Source organism: Callospermophilus lateralis, chromosome 10 (assembly GCF_048772815.1).
Source record: "Callospermophilus lateralis isolate mCalLat2 chromosome 10, mCalLat2.hap1, whole genome shotgun sequence".
Classification (NCBI taxonomy): domain Eukaryota; kingdom Metazoa; phylum Chordata; class Mammalia; order Rodentia; family Sciuridae; genus Callospermophilus; species Callospermophilus lateralis.
The window spans coordinates 12,760,163-12,776,140 of NC_135314.1; the positions used below are offsets into that span (position 1 = coordinate 12,760,163).

General features: G+C 38.1%; 1 protein-coding gene across 1 annotated transcript; it reads left to right on the top strand.

The window, feature by feature from the left end:
- The first annotated feature begins 8,374 nt into the window (after positions 1-8,374).
- On the top strand, positions 8,375-8,623 carry Krtap7-1 (keratin associated protein 7-1). Its single transcript, XM_076867136.2, has one exon. It carries the CDS (start codon positions 8,375-8,377, stop codon positions 8,621-8,623), a length of 249 nt encoding a protein of 82 aa, XP_076723251.1.
- The last annotated feature ends 7,355 nt before the right edge of the window (positions 8,624-15,978 follow it).

Consider the following 15,978-nt stretch of genomic DNA (forward strand, 5'->3'; position numbering starts at 1 on the left):
GCATCCTCCTCCTTCTGTGGGCATTAAGTGGTGGGGCTCTCTCAACCTTGAGTGTCCACTCTTAGGACTTCTGGTGGTCTCACTGTCTTGACGCTTTTGCCTTCTCTGACTTCTGTACTGACTCCCCTGACATCTCTTGTTCCCCAGATCCCTGGAAAACAGGCATCTCCAGTGCTGTGTTCCCAGGCTTTTCCTTGATCTGACTTTGCCTTAAGCTTTCCTTGAAGACATGAAATCCTGATCATTACATTTAGCTTTTATTCCCCCAAGGTGTTTTTTTAAAAAAATTTTATTTCCACACATATTTACTTATAATACTCTTGGCATAGGTAACCTCTTTACTTTAATCCTCTCCTAACTTCTCCATTACTACTAACAGAAGTACTTTTTACCCAGGTAGCTGGGTGACTCATTGGGTTTCTTTCTTTCCATCTTGTTGTTATCTATTTAGTGCTATACATTCTTCTTTCAAAATTTTGATAACATCTGTTTTCTTATTCACATTTTAACGCTACCTGTGTAACCCAGAGTCTAGACTGTTTTTGAATTGATGACTGTAATAGAACACTAATCTGTGGTGCTTCCCTAGTAACATTCACTATGCTGAGCCCCGGGCTGATCACATCCTTTCCTCAATTAAATCCTTTAGTAACTGCTTTCTATCTATGTCCCACATACACATCTATGCATCAAGTTCAACCCTTTTTTCACTTGAGCACTCATTTGCCAAACATCTCTCTTCACATTCCCACATATGCTCAGTTCTTTATCTAAAGAATCAGCTTACCAATCCCCAAACAAATGCAGGCATTACTGTGGTGCCTTTGCCATTGATGAGTCTTCTTTACACATACCTTTCCCCCACCAATGGAAACCATGTGCATCCTTCATGAAAAACCCAATCTATTCATGTGTCAAACTATCTTAGTGAGTTGCAACTGTGTATCAGTCAGACACCACACAAGATGCTGAAGAGACAATGCTGCCTTTCGGGGCACTCTAGCCAGGAGCAGGGATGGCGAAGAAGATCATCCGGAGGTCTATAGTAGGAAGGGAGCATGTCATATGAGGTGATGCTGGCCAGTTAGACAGGAACAGGACTTAAGTAAAATGCTTGACTTCCCCAACCCCAAACAAGATGAAGTCATTGACGACTTTTTAACTAGAAGAAAGCACACTTTGCAAAGGTCACTGTAGCTAATATTTAGGTCTTTGGAGCAGTCAAAGTGGAAGAAAGAAGACCAGTGAGAAAGGCATGACGGTGGCCTAGGGTACAGAGGAAGTTGATCAGACTGCTGGCTGATGGATCATCTGAGGTAAATTTCAAAGGCAGAGCTGACTGAACCTGGTGAGAGATTGAATGAAGAAATTAATGATGAAGAAAGAAATTAAGTTTTTGTTCTGGGCAATTAGATAACAGTGTTATTTACTAAGATGGGAAAAGCTGGAGAAAATTAGGAGATCAAAATTTTACATGTTAAAAAATCATTTGTACGTGAAAGTTCATAGTAGCATTGCTCATAATAGCTCAAAATTGGAAATGATCTAAATGTCTGTCAACAAATGAACAAATAAGAAAAATGTGAGGTATTCTTACAGTGCGATGCTGTTTGGTAATAAAAAGAAACTGAGCAGGGATAACGGCTACAGAACGGAAGGGTGTTGAAAATACTGGGCTAGGGGAAGAAGCCAGACTCAAAAGATCATATATACATGATTCCATTTACGAGAAATGTCGAGAACAGGCAAATCCATACAGACAGAACTAGGTTTAGTGGTTGAGAATGTGGAGTGAATTTTATTGGACCTTTGGTTAACGGTGACGGTTGCATGACTCTGTAAATATACTAAAACCCACTGAACTGTGCACTTCCAAAGACATATTTAGTTCTCTGTATCAAAATGATACATATCTTTATCAAAAAAGATATTACTTGCAACAATGTTTGAGATGCTGTTTGTGTCTGGGTTCTCCACAAAGCAGTTTCAGATGAAGAGTTCACTTTATTGTTTTTTTCTTTAGGGACAGGAATAAAGGGAAGGGAAGGGGAGCTAGGCAGGAGGGTGGAGAGCTCAAGGGAGGATATCGTTTTAAGTTGACCAGAGCATGGCACAGCTCTGTGTTGGGGCCATGGGACCATTCCCCAAGAAGTGTTTATCCCTCCAAGGACTGGCTGAGAAAGTTCATCCATGGGGAACAGGGGAAGAAGGTAGCCACAGACCCCCCATGTGTCTTTGGTCAGAGGTTCACTTACAAGGGTGGGATCAGGTCAGTTCTTAGTGTTTTTCCTAGGAATTAAGGTGAAATTCTTGGGTGGGAGATGAGATTGATCTGGTGAGGAAAAGAGGCCATCCGTTTGTTGTACCAGCTTGAGGTGTGTTGGAACCCACACTAAGATGATTCCTATAGGAGCACCTACATTGGAGGTGGATTTTCCAACTTGTGGGCACACAGTTGCTTATAATAGTCACTGTCTTTTGTATTTCTATAGTTTGAGTTGAAATGTCTCCTTTTTTATCTCTATTTTTATTTATTTGCATTTTTTTCTTTCTCCATGTCATTGAATTAGAGAATTTAATCCATTTACATTTCAGTGTTTTATTGAAAGTTCAGTGCTTCTCTGTCATTTTGTTTCCCCTTTCCTGGTAATTCCACATCTTCTATTACTTTTCTCATCTCTTTTCTGTGTTTGTGGTTTGCTAGGTTTCTTTCATGATTATATTTGGTTTCTTTGTCTTTATCACTAGCTTATATGCTATAATTATTTTCTTTGTGGTTACTCTGGGACTTGAATAAAGCAATCTTATAGCTGTAAAAGGCTATTTTAAGCTGATAACTGCAGTTGTATTCAAATACTTTAAACTTTTGTTTTCCCCCCAAATTTGTGATTTTGTTAGTTTAATATCCATTCTTTAATATTGTATATTTCTTAACATCTTCTTACAGTTATGGTTATCATTGATATTTTGACTTCTGACTAGACATTCAAGAGTTTTTATATATCCCTGTTGCAATAAGGGAGAATTTGGAAATTGATTATGAATTTGCCTCTATCAATGAGTTTTGTGCCTTCCCAGGTTCTCATCATATAATTATTATTCTCTCTTTTTCTGTGGAAGCATTCCTTAAGCATTCTTAGGCCTGATCTAGTAGTGATACATGCCCTTAGCTTTGGCTTGTCTGGGAAATTTCTGAAGGATCGCTATACTAGATGTAAGTAGTCCTGAGTGTCAGTTTTCTTCTTTCAGCACTCTGAATATATTAGCCCATTTTTTCCTGGCCTGCAACTTTTCTGTTGAGAAATCTGTTGTCTATCTTATGGGGATTTCCTTAATTATGGCCTAACATTTTGTTGTTGTTGTTGCTATTTTTAGCATTCTATCTTTGTCTTTGATTTTTAAAACTTGATTATAATGTGCTTTGGAGAATATCTCTTTGGGTTGATTCTCATTGAGCCTTTAATTTTTATGTCTTGGATGTCCATATCCTTACCAGGACTTGGAAAGTGTTCAGATATTGCTTCATTAAGTCATCTTTCTGTGCTTTTCTCTGTCTCTTATCCCCCTAGAACACAAACAATGTGGACACTTTGTTTGCTTAATGACGCCCCATGTACCCTGTAGGCTTTCCCTTGTCTGGTGGAACATCTGGTGGAGCATTCATCTCCCTTCATCTAATAGAGAAACTTTCACAGGGAAAGACTTTTCTATGTATAGATGCATGCTAACGTGCTGGTTGGGTAGGATGTGTGGATTTGGTTCCAGGTCCATGCAGCGTCTTCATCTGTAGCCTATGTCAGCAATAATTGTGAGTGCCTCAGTGCTCGAGGCTACAGGTGTCTGTGCCACTGCTCCACTGGGTCAAGGGTTGCCTCCCCGCTTGTGGTGGGGTTGCAGAACACCACAAGGATGCAGAGACTAGTCTCTTCTGGGTCAAATGTGACCTCCCTGCTGGAGGGTCTGGTCGGGGGCTGGCTGGTCTCCATTGAGTGGTGTGTGGTCTCCTCTGCACTGAAACAGAGTAGCTGCAGGCTCCTGAGCCTGAATGGTTAGCTGGTTCTTGAGGTCATGTTGTTTTCTTCCTACCACCCAGGATCTCCCATTCCATTGGGGATATGGTGCCATTTGGGCTCTGGAGCAGGGTCTTGGCTATTCCCTGGGGTCTAGGTTCTCCACAGCCAGAGTCAGGGCACTACAACTACTTGTGTTAGCACAGTACAGTTGTGGTACAGCCTGAAACATGGGGTGATGCAGGAAGTACTTATTTATGCCCAGAATAGCACACACTCTAGCACTGACTTTCACATCAAGATGGCATCATACAGCAGCCTCTTGGGTCAAGGAGGGTGTGGACACAATGTGGTCTCTTTCTTTGGAGCAGTCCAACTATGTGCACTTGGACAACCCCTGAGCTTGGGTTCAGAGGATGCCAGATTGCAGGATAGCCTAGCAGCAAAGATCATAGGTGTCTAAACTTAATATTATTACTATTAACTTTTGGTACTGGGATTAAACTTGGCCAACTGAGCCATTTTAATTTTTTTTTTTAATTTTGAGACAGAGTCTCCCTGAATTGCCCAGGTTAGCCTCAAACATGCCATCTTCCTGCCTCAGCAACCAGAGTCACTGGGATTATAAATGTGCCACCACACTGCTGTACAAATGTATTGAAGTTTTAAGGGGAGAGTGCAGGGTATCTTTTTTTTTAAGGGGGGGGCGGGGAGAGAGAGAGAGAGAGAGAGAGAGAGAGAGAGAGAGAGAGAGAGAATATATCATTTTTGGAGATGGACACAATACAATGCCTTTATTTTTATTTTTATGTGGTGCTGAGAATGAACCCGGGTCTCGCCCGTGCTAAGCGAGCGCTCAACCACTGAGCCATAATCCCAGCCCTGCAGGGTATCTTTTGATTGTCCTTTTCCTTTCAGGAGAATTCTATTTTGATTCTGAGCTCTTCCTGACTCTGAAGACAGGTTGGAAGACCTGGGAGAATTTGTTTTGGGTAGCCATCCTGACTCTGCAAACTCCTGAGGGTCTCTACCCCTCTGCTCTACCCCAGCGCGCTCCCCTAGAAACTTCAGCAGGATGTGCTTGCTTATCTATTATTTTGGTCCTTTGTGGGAGGGGCAGGCATTGGGTTCCTCTACTCAGTCATCTGGTTCTGCCTGCTTTTAAAATATGTTAAATTTATTTTAGTCTGCTTAAGGAATATCAATTCTCTGTGAAAGCCATTAATGTTCTGCAACACTGAATTTTCTCCTTCCAGGCAAATGATGGAGGTTGCACTTCATGACCTGTGAAGTAAGATGTGAGTCTATAACTTACTTTAGGAAATGAGAAGAGTTTGGAACTCATGCAAAGCACCGGGTGAATCTGTAGAAACCAGTGTGTGTGATTTATCACATTCTCTTTCATTGTCTGTGATTTTAGATAATGAAAGCTCTATTACCTTAAATCCTGAAATGAGAATTCCTACTGTTTACAATATCATGAGAAGGATGTATAGTATGTGCATGAAATAAGTTTTTGATCATTCAAAACATGGAGATTTGGGGTTGTTTGCTTCAACAACTCAAAGTAGTCTTTCTTGATGGATATGTTCTTCAAGGAAACAGCACAGTGATTTGTATATTGGAAGCACTTTATAACCAGAAGCTTTTCAAAGCATTAATGACACGCCAAAAGCAGCATAATAAAGTAGTTAAGACTGTGATTTGGAGCTAGATGGCATGGGCTTAGAGCTTGATTCTGCTGACTACTAACCATGTGAGCTTGGGCAATTTACTTAAACTGTTTGGAATCAGTGTTCTTATAAAATATCATAATACCCACATCATAAGAGCATTATAAAAAATTAAATGAATTAATATTTGTCAAATGCTTAGAGGCATGCACAGTAAGTTCCCTTACTATTTATACAGGTAAAACATAGACATAAATTGTATATGTAAAGTTTTTAGAAAAGGATCTAGCACAGAGTAAGTCCATCAGGAATATTTATCATTATTACTAATATTTCAAATAAAAGCGATTGTTGGTTAGCAATCAAATACTTGGCTGATTATCATTTTTTCTTGGAAAGACTAATAGGGGTCAAGAAACTAAAAACAGGCAAGGGAGACCATATATTTTTTTCCTTCTGATTTGGGATAACAAAATTAGAGTCCAATCCGTTGGGCTTTACCTCTGGGAAGACGACTGGACATTCAGCTGATGCTCTCTTTGTGTAATCAGGCAGGAAGCAGAGAGCACTGGGGAAGGAAGAAGACAAACTAAGGCATTTTCTTTACTTATCTCTATCATCCCGAGTGAAAGGAAATAGGCCACCTGTGACTGGAGCCGAACACTTCTGCCAGTGTGAGATAAGCAGCCCAGGGTGATTTCACACAGTCGAGCAAAGACACTTTTCTTGAAATCTCATGAAAGATTGGCCCTGGGATTTGTCAGGATGGTTTATTCATGAGCATCCTCTGATATACTCATTAAAAACACAATATTTTCAGCATTTCATGGTGGTGTTGGGAGAGGAGAGCTTCTGAAGAACTCCAGGGCAGCTTCTGAGTTTTAAGCTGGTTTGATGGGGGAGTCTTCTATATGCTTACATTTGCCCTCCTGGAGTCTAGTCCTAGAGTTCAGTCTGACGGACTGAAATACCACTGCCACCTTGTGGCACCATATCCAAATTACAGGCTCAGTGTTCACACGTATTAAAATCATCAAAATTAAAATTTTCAAATCATTACCCACAGTCATATTTAATTCTTAGTCACTACTGCCATTTTTTAAATTCACAAATATATATTTTTTGAATTTTATGGATTATCTGATGTAGAGTCTATATTAATAACACCATGCAACGATGCAACCTCATACCATTTTTTATTCATTCCCTCTCTTAAAAACTGAATTTGAAAATATGACTTTTCTTTTGATTCTACTTAAGTATAAACTCTCATAACATGTTATAAGTTTATAGGATAAAAGGATCCTTATGCACTTTTAACATGTTCGGTAGGTAGCTCTTCTGTCAAAGACCCTGTGAGAGGTAAAATCTTAAACAGATGTCAGATAGGAATAATTCATTTTACATATTATAATCTATAATTGACCAATAAGGAAGAGAACATGAAAAGAAATTTGTATTCAGAAACTTTTCTTTTTTTGATTTCAGGGCATTCTGACTCTTATTCACATGTAAAAAAAAAAAAAAAGGTTCTTTCTTAAACAGTTGAATTGGCATAGATTTAGCTTTGACAAACCCAAATTCTTCCTGCTTTACCTTCATCATGAGGCATGGTCACATGGAGCAAAACGGGAGCAGAAAAAAATGCTGTCTTCTCAAATATAACTTGGATTTCCTAATGGATATGGCATTGAGGCTTGTTTTATGAGGAGTCCATAAGAACCAAGCATAGAATAACATACCTTTGAAACTGGGCATCATTCCACTTAGCAAAAATGTGGTAACTCCACAACAAGATAGTTGGCAATGTTTAGATGATTTACAACCGAAGAGTGTATGTTCTCCATAAATAATAAAATAAATGTTAACAAGGAAGATGCTCATAAATGAAGTAGATGAAAATTAATAGTAGATTCCATAGTCATCTTATTGGTGCCCTGCCAGCCTCTGTATAAAGACTTGTTTGGGTAGATATTTGTAGCAATGCTTTTGGAAAAAAAAATGGAGGTAAAATTTAGATAACAAACCATTTAAAAGTGGGCACCTCAGTGTTATTTAGCATATTTATGATGTTCTGCAACTACAATATCTACCTAGTTCCAAATGATTTTCTTCATCTACAAAGGAAAATCTGTACCCATAAGTTACTTGGTGTAAAAATGTCTCGAAATGATAAGTACAGCGAATTTCAAGAGGTTTATAGACTATGACTCGAAAGTTTCAAAATCATGTTATCAAGTGTCAAAGACCTCCATATAAGGCTTTGTCTTGATTTTAAGGGTGTACATTTCTTCTAAAGGTTTTTCAGCTTAGCTGTCAATTGGGAAGATTTAATCTAAAGAGTCTCACATGATATAATCAGAAAAGTAGTTGAACTATGGGACACTGATGAAAAGAATTCAACGGCATGTCATGGATGGTCACTGGCTTTGAAGACAGGACGCATTCTTTGCAAACAGAAAAGCCAACAAAATATGCACAAGGAGTCTGTGGGTTTCTTTATATGCGTTTTATTAGAAAATAATGGGGTTACTTATGCAAATAGGTGGGAAGATATGTAGACAGGCACGTCATGCCCACCAACTTGAGGTATAAAAAGGTGCAAGGAGGAGGACATCTTCATTCACACTTGGGTAGCCTGTGCTTCCAACACCTCTCCAACACCACTCCAGATCCCCCTCAAGGCCCGTCATGACTCGCTATTTCTGCTGCGGAAACTACTTCCCAGGCTACCCTTGCTTTGGAACCAACTTCCACGGGACCTTCAGAGCCACGCCCCTCAACTGCGTCGTGCCTCTGGGTACCCCCATCAACCACTGCTACAGCTCCCGCAACCACTGCTTCGGAGGAGGCAACTACCAGAACCTGGGCTGTTGCTACGGTAGCAGCTATTACAGGCCTTGGGGCTCTGGCTCTGGTTTCGGCTACAGCACCTACTGATGGACCAGTGGCTCTGGCGACTACAGGATTCCCCCTCGATTCTCTGCAAAGAACAAGCTGAAGAGCAACGACGGTCTTCCTGCCTCCAGATGCTCTGGGGAGATGCTTACTTCTTACTGCTGTCCTGCTCTTCCATGATGCTTCGCAAGTCACCCTGAACTCAAATTTCAAACTGGTACTCATCTACAGCCTGGAAAGCAAGACGTACCTGAAATTTGGCAGTTAAGCCAGTAGTTTGCCTCCCAGAGTTGCTCTGCTCCTATATTATTAATTTGGACGTCAACATTAATGTATTTGAAATTGGGTGTGGGTAGGAAGGAATTTTACTGTTAGTCTCCTAATAAATCTACTTCATTCAGCACACACATTTTTGTTCTGGTCATTTATTCTCCTGTGTTTTTATGCTCTTGAATTCACCAATTAGTTTCAACTTTGGCTTTAACCAAATTCTATTCTGATTTCAGGCTGTACAACCAGGATAGACTGATTGTTAACAAATTTTTAAATATTGAGATTTTAATTTAAACATTCCTCATGAGTGTCCCAAATTTCATCCAAATATACTGTATATACTATAGTTTTGGAATCTCTCTATGGTGATTTCAAACTGAAACATTTTTTAGTTGCTGAAAGATAAAAATTAACTTTCTTTCTTTTTTTTTGGTAAGTGACACAATTCTATTTTGGTTTATTTTTCCTTTCCTACTGTTTACAATATCAGCTCTAGTGAGAGTCAAACTCACAGATTGTTGGAAAAATTATAACTAAATGGATCTAGGTATCAGATTCTCTCTATAGGATCTCCTAAGATCTGGTCACTAAAGGGAAGTTAACTGCTAAAATCACATAGTATTTTTACCTCTTTTAATAGTTGGGCTTTATTTCCCCTACCATCTCCTCCTCCTCCTCCTCCTCCTCCTTCTTCTTCTTCTTTTTTTTTTTTTTTTTTTGTGGTGCTGGGATTAAACCCAGGGCCTTGTGCATTCAAGGCAAGCACTCTTCAAACTGAGATGGATCCCCAGCCCTTACCCCCACCTTCTTTATCTTGGATTATATGTATTTCTAATAATAAAAATGAAGCTTTTATTTTTTGGAATGGTATTTACCATCAGAGCACTTGAAATGATATATGGTCTGCACTTAGAAAATGTTTCTTTGTCTTGCTTACAGAGTAACCTCTCCTTTCCTGAAGCAAGATATGTTTTGAATTAAAGCCCATTCATTCATGTGTCAAATATTTATTGTTCTGTTGCATCTGAGAAGATGCTCAATTAATTGTCCTTTGACTTGACTTGTTAAATCTCTGCCACATGGGGACAAAATATTATAAATTTTGCTTATTCATGCATCAAGAATTATTGGGCTCTGGTCACTATGTTAAGAAATTTGAGGGTATGAAAACACATAAACAGGTATAAGTTGACCTGAGAAGCTGACTATCTTCAAGAGTGAACTCAATCTTTCAAAATATATTTACCTCACTACATACTTATAACACCAAGCACCACCTAAGATCTGGACATGGAGATCAATAAAACATAGTCCTTGCCCTCAAGAGTTAAATACACTATATTTATCAAAAGATGAATATTTCTTACCCATGTACTTTTCAGGACTCAAAGTAGGGAACAATCAATGATCAGACAATGCGCACGCACGCGCACACACACACACACACACATTCAGACACACAGAGTAAGTGTGTGTAGAAGGCATGTTTACCTATACAAATGTGACCATGGGAAGGGGTAAGGGTTGTATATAAAAAGAGACATGGCCATTCAAAAGGGTAAAAGAAGAGGGATATCTGAAGATGAAATTGACTATTGTTGGCAAAGCTCCTACACGTAGGTAGGGTGACATACTAGTGGGGAAATTCCAGGGGTTTTGAATACTGAATGGGTAGTTCAGGGTCTCTACCCAACCATGGTGTCTAGATTCTATTATCATGGCCAACATTTATCTTTTAAGTCCATATATGTTTTGTATTTTGTTAATTAAATTTTTTAAAAATTTTTTTTTTAGTTGTAGTTGGATAAAATACTTTTATTTTATTTATTTATTTTTATGTGGTGCTGAGGATTGAACCCAGTGCCTCGCATGTGCTAGATGAGGGCTCTACTGCTGAGCCACAACCCCAGCCTTCGATTAAATGTTTTTTAATATTTAGAGTTTCAAATTTACAGCAAAACTACAATAATAGTGCTAAGAAATCCTGCATACTCAGATTTATTAGTTTTTTACACTTTATACCATTTACTTTATCATGATATTATATACATACACATATAGAGTATATATGCAATACTATTTATGTATATTTTTCTCTTCATATGTATACATACGTGTATGCATATATGGATATATAATGTATGTATATTATGTATGTATAAAGCTACTGATGCCATTTACCCTAAGAACAAGGACAACATAATTATGAAAATTAGGAAATTTAATATGAATACAATACTGTTATATAACCCTTAATGCATATTCAAATTTATTCAATTGTTACAACAGTGTCTGAGGAAGTTACTTTTTTCCTGGTTCAGGGTCCAATCCAGTATTGTGCATGTCTCTTTAGTGTTCTTCATACTGGATCAGTTTCTCAGCTGTTATGTTTCTTGACTTCAACTTAAAGAATACAGACCAATAATTTTATAGAATTTCCCTTGGTTTGGGTTTGTTCAACTTTTCCTATGATAAAATGCATATGATGCATGTTTGGTAGAAATGCCATAGAAGTGAAACTGTCCTCAGTGCATTGTCCTATCAAGAGATACGTTATGTAGATTTATGTAAAGTTTCATTACCTGTGAAGCTGGTGTCTTTCAGGTTTCTTTACTATAAAGTGGCTATTTCCCCCTTTGTAATTGATAGTAGATTTGTGTGTAGATATGTTGATATTCTGCAAATATCTCTTATCAAGATTTTGTGCACTAATTTTAGGACACATACATAATTTTTTCATCTTATAAATATGTATTCATTTATTAGATGCAATTCTACTAAGAATTTTATCTCCACTTATTAATTTATTTTTGATTACCTACTTGTTTCAATATTTATATCTGTATGATCTCATGGATTCTTTATTCAATATGTTGTATTCCATTAATAATATTGTTAATTTTCAGGTTAAAATTGGTAGAGATTCGTTCTAGTGAGAATAATTCATGTTGGCTCATGTGTCTTTTAGAAATGGCTCCATCACTATTTGACCATTTATTTCCTTTCTGGATTAAGATGATATTACAGAAATTTATCTTGAATTTTTCTGTTATAATTATGGAATCAGTGATTTTACCCTGGAGACCTGAGTTCTTTAAGTGGAGGATGAATTTATAAAATAAGATATAGGTATTAGCAGTATGCTTGTTGCTATGATGTCCTGCTGTAGATCCACCTGGATATCCTATCGTATGCTATACTATCATTGTTATGATTGATTTAAGAATGACACCACGAAAAGCTACATTGGAGCTCTATGTATGGTTTCAAAATTCACGACAGGAAGGATTCACTTTAAGGTATGAGAGAAAATGAGCTTCAGTCTGGAAGGGCTGGTTCCAAAGGCCCATGAGTGGCAGAGCGTGAAATGCAGGCAATCACATAGGAGCCCTGATAACCCCATCCCCATTCCTCAAGTTGATTTTTACTTAACCACCTTATCTCTGTTTTAGCCCCAGTCCTAGCATTTTTTTCTTGGTGTTCTGAGTCCAAATTTTCTTTGGGAAATTGCAGGAAGATTGGCTTCCTCCTTGCTTGTAACTCCATCTTCTTGTGGTTTCTGGATTCTACTCCTTTCTGTTTTCCCTCCATCTCCTTTCCATCACCCGAAAATCTAGTCAATCATGCCTCAATTGAAATCATCCTTACAATTCTGTCGTTGTTGGCTTTAACTTCATTCATTCCTTTACTATAGTTCAAAGGATTCTGGGAAAATAGAGGGGAGAAATCTTGTGGTCAGCCTTCCATCTTGAACCTAAAAACTTTAAATCCCTTAAAGAGGGACAAAAAGGGGGCTAAAAAGATAAAACAAAAAGTAGTCTTTTCCTGTAGTAACTATGTGACAGATAAAACAACAAACAGTTTCACTACTTACGTAACATTCTTTTGGAGGTAAATTTTGATGCCCACTAAATCATTGAAGAGCAAACCAAAATTAAGTAGTTAGATAAATTGCTTGAGGCTGTATCATTCATTTTAAAGAAAAATGCCAATATGTATACCAAGGAGAATCTGACTCCAAATCTATTCTTCTACTCAAAACAAATTAGACATGCCTTTTAGAGTCATAGAACTTTTCTCAGGAAATATCCCCTTTTTAATGCTTCCTCTTATTCCATTAATAATTGTATCTTGTATTCATATAGTTATTACAGTTTACAAAATATATAAATATAATCTTATTATTTAATTCTAACAACTATCTTGGGAGTTTGATATCATGAGGAAATTGATGGACATTAAAAAGTTTATCCAAGTGGGCAAATATTCACCAAGTGGAAAACAGACTTGAGCCAGTAGTTCAAACACTGTTCTGCCACTAACAACAGGCAGAACATTAATTATGTGTCTGTAAATTTGATCCCAACTGAAGATATCAAGATCCTTCAGTGTTTCCACAAGCTGGCCAATTCTTAATAATTCTTAGGCTCCATTTTTAATCTCGATACTAAGTTCTTGGATTTCCTTCCTTGCTCTCTCTATGAAATGATGGCAGGTCTTTGTTGCTATTGTTTTTGCCTCAATTCACACCTTGATCATTTCTTGTATGGAGCACACCACCAGCTGCCAACTTGGTATTCCTGGCACCAACTAATGCATCTTCTATACAATAGACATAAGAATATCTCAAAATGTAAATGTAAATGTAAATAATTGCTTTGGTGATTTTTAAAATTCTTATAGTTTTCAGAAAAAAGATCAGTCGGGGGCCCACATGTTCACCAGCCTGCCACGTGCTCTTGTCTCATTTCCTACCTCTTGTAAACATGCCTTCCTTTCTCCCACAGGGGGGCCTGGCATAGTTCTTTCTGCCCTTTTCTATCTAGTGAAGTCCTGCAGATCCTTCAAAATATCCTTCTTAACACCAGATAACGCCCCTTGTTCTCATTTAGTTTACTGTTTCCTTTAGTATCATATTATTCAAACTGTTCTGTTGCAACTTACTATCCAAGACCACAGGAATGTAACTACAGTCAAACCAAGTTGGATTTATTAATTAATTGCTGTGATGCAGACTTTGCAACATGTGAAACTGCTGGGTGTCTCAATAAGAGGGTAGCGAGAATCCTTGTTCCAAGATGTGAACCTGAGTTAGGTTTTCTGGAGAGGATTAAAGGAAGTAGAGGCCCCTTCTGGGTTGTGTGTTATATCAGTTTTCTATTACTGTTGTAAATAATCACTGTGATTTGGCAACATAAAACAATGTATTCTATTACAATTCTGGAAGTCAGACCTTCAAAATGTGCCTTCCTGGGCTCAGTTGAGGTATTGGTAGGGCTCCATTCGTTCTGGAGGCTCTAGAGAAGAGTGGGTATCCTGTGTTTTCCAGTTTCTGGAGGCTGCCTAGTTCCTTGGCCTGTGTCCCCTTCTTCCTCTTCAAGGACAGCAGCATAGCATCTTCTCTTTCCAAGATTCTGCCACTGACTCCCTCATCTCCCTCTTTCTCTTATAAAGACCCTTGTGATTACATTTGGGTCCACCTAGATAGTTCAGGAATCTCCCAATCTCAGGTTCAGCTGATTAGCAACCTTAATCTCCCTGGTCATGTAATAAAATACATTCATGGTTTCCAGGGAATCATAACTCCCTTGAGATACCATTTTTTTCCCTGCCTATTGCAGTTACAATGTAGAAGCAGGCCTAATTCCACCATTGGGTTTTATAATAATTTTCCTCCTGAAAGTGGAACAGGGAGGACGAAAATTGGAATTGGTCAAGAAATGTGAGTCAGCAGAGGGGGTGGGTAATTGTAGCTGTGGTTGGTGTGCTTTGTTTTCCTGTTCTCTGACATGATTACACAAGATCTTGCTTTTATCTCACTCTCTCCTTGTCCCAGAGTGACCTCATCTGACTTGGTGATCAAGAAACCTCTGGGAAGAAAGGAGCACTTTGGATTACCGTGGATGCTGCCAGGGCTGAGACTGTCTTTCCTGAAGGAGCCTTCATGAATTGACAGCTCTGATTTCCTCGCATACTGTGTGTTCTCTAAGTTCTTTGGGATCAAGCGCCATGTGTTATTCAATATTATTTCATGCTTTTGATAACTATTTGTTGAATTAACATAATTACTTAAAACCCTAGGGAAAAAGTCTAATCCCTTGCAGTCTAAGATATGGTCGGCTGACAAAAAACATTGATGTCATCCAGGAACTTTCGCAAAATGCACAACTCTGGGCCTTTCCTCTATTAAATTAGACTCCACACGTTAACAAGATTTTGAGAGAATCTGTGTGCACATAAAATGTGAGCATTGACCCACACCTGTTGATTCTCACCCCAAAGGAAGTAGAGAGGGAGAGATATTTCATTGTTGATTCTTAAAGTGCCATTGAAATGATATTGTTTTCTTTTTCAAAATTATTTTTCTTATACTTTTGTTATTTTTTTATTGCTATTTACAGGAAAACCAGATTATATTTTTCATTTCCATTGAGAACAGAGGAAAGTCAATTAAAGTTGTAGGAGGAGAGCTGTCTATTAAATAAAGGGAAGTATTTCTTGACAGTAAGATTTGCCAGGCAGGGAGCTCTTTTGGGTATTCTGTAAAACTCATAAATGTATTACCTATTGTTGCCTCTGAAAATATACTGTTATTTCTTAGACACCAATTTCTTTTTAGTGACTTACCCCTGAGGCTTCTGACATTATCTTTGACAATGGTATTTGCAGAACTGTGTCCTGCTCCTTTTCCTTCCCTTTCCAGTCATATTCCCCTCTTACCAATCTGCTTTATAAGGGTGCCTTGTTATGTCCATTTTGAAGCTTCTAGGTCTAACGCACTGGGGTGCAACTTCAGAATTTTCTAGTTCTTTCTTATGAATTAAAAAAAGAAACCTTAAATTTTAAGATAAACTTTGGCATAGTAGTTATCTTTAAAGTTAAATGTAAATTTGCATTTATTTTTGCTTTTATATTTAGCTTTGGTCAAGAAAAGACTTTGAAGAAATGATGCTTTTAATGGATTGAACTCATCATAACATTTGTTATTAGGCCATAAAAGAAGCATTATTTTATAGGTCATGAGAAGGCCATACCCTTAGGCTTCCCAGAAGCTAATCAGTGAGTAAGTTGTGTCAAGCTTTACTCCTCCGTGAGTCTGTCTAAGCTTGCAGCTTTAAATTTAT

Excerpts from the sequence above, each read along its gene's own strand:
- Krtap7-1 (XM_076867136.2), top strand. The coding sequence starts at position 8,375 with ATGACTCGCTATTTCTGCTGCGGAAACTACTTCCCAGGCTACCCTTGC.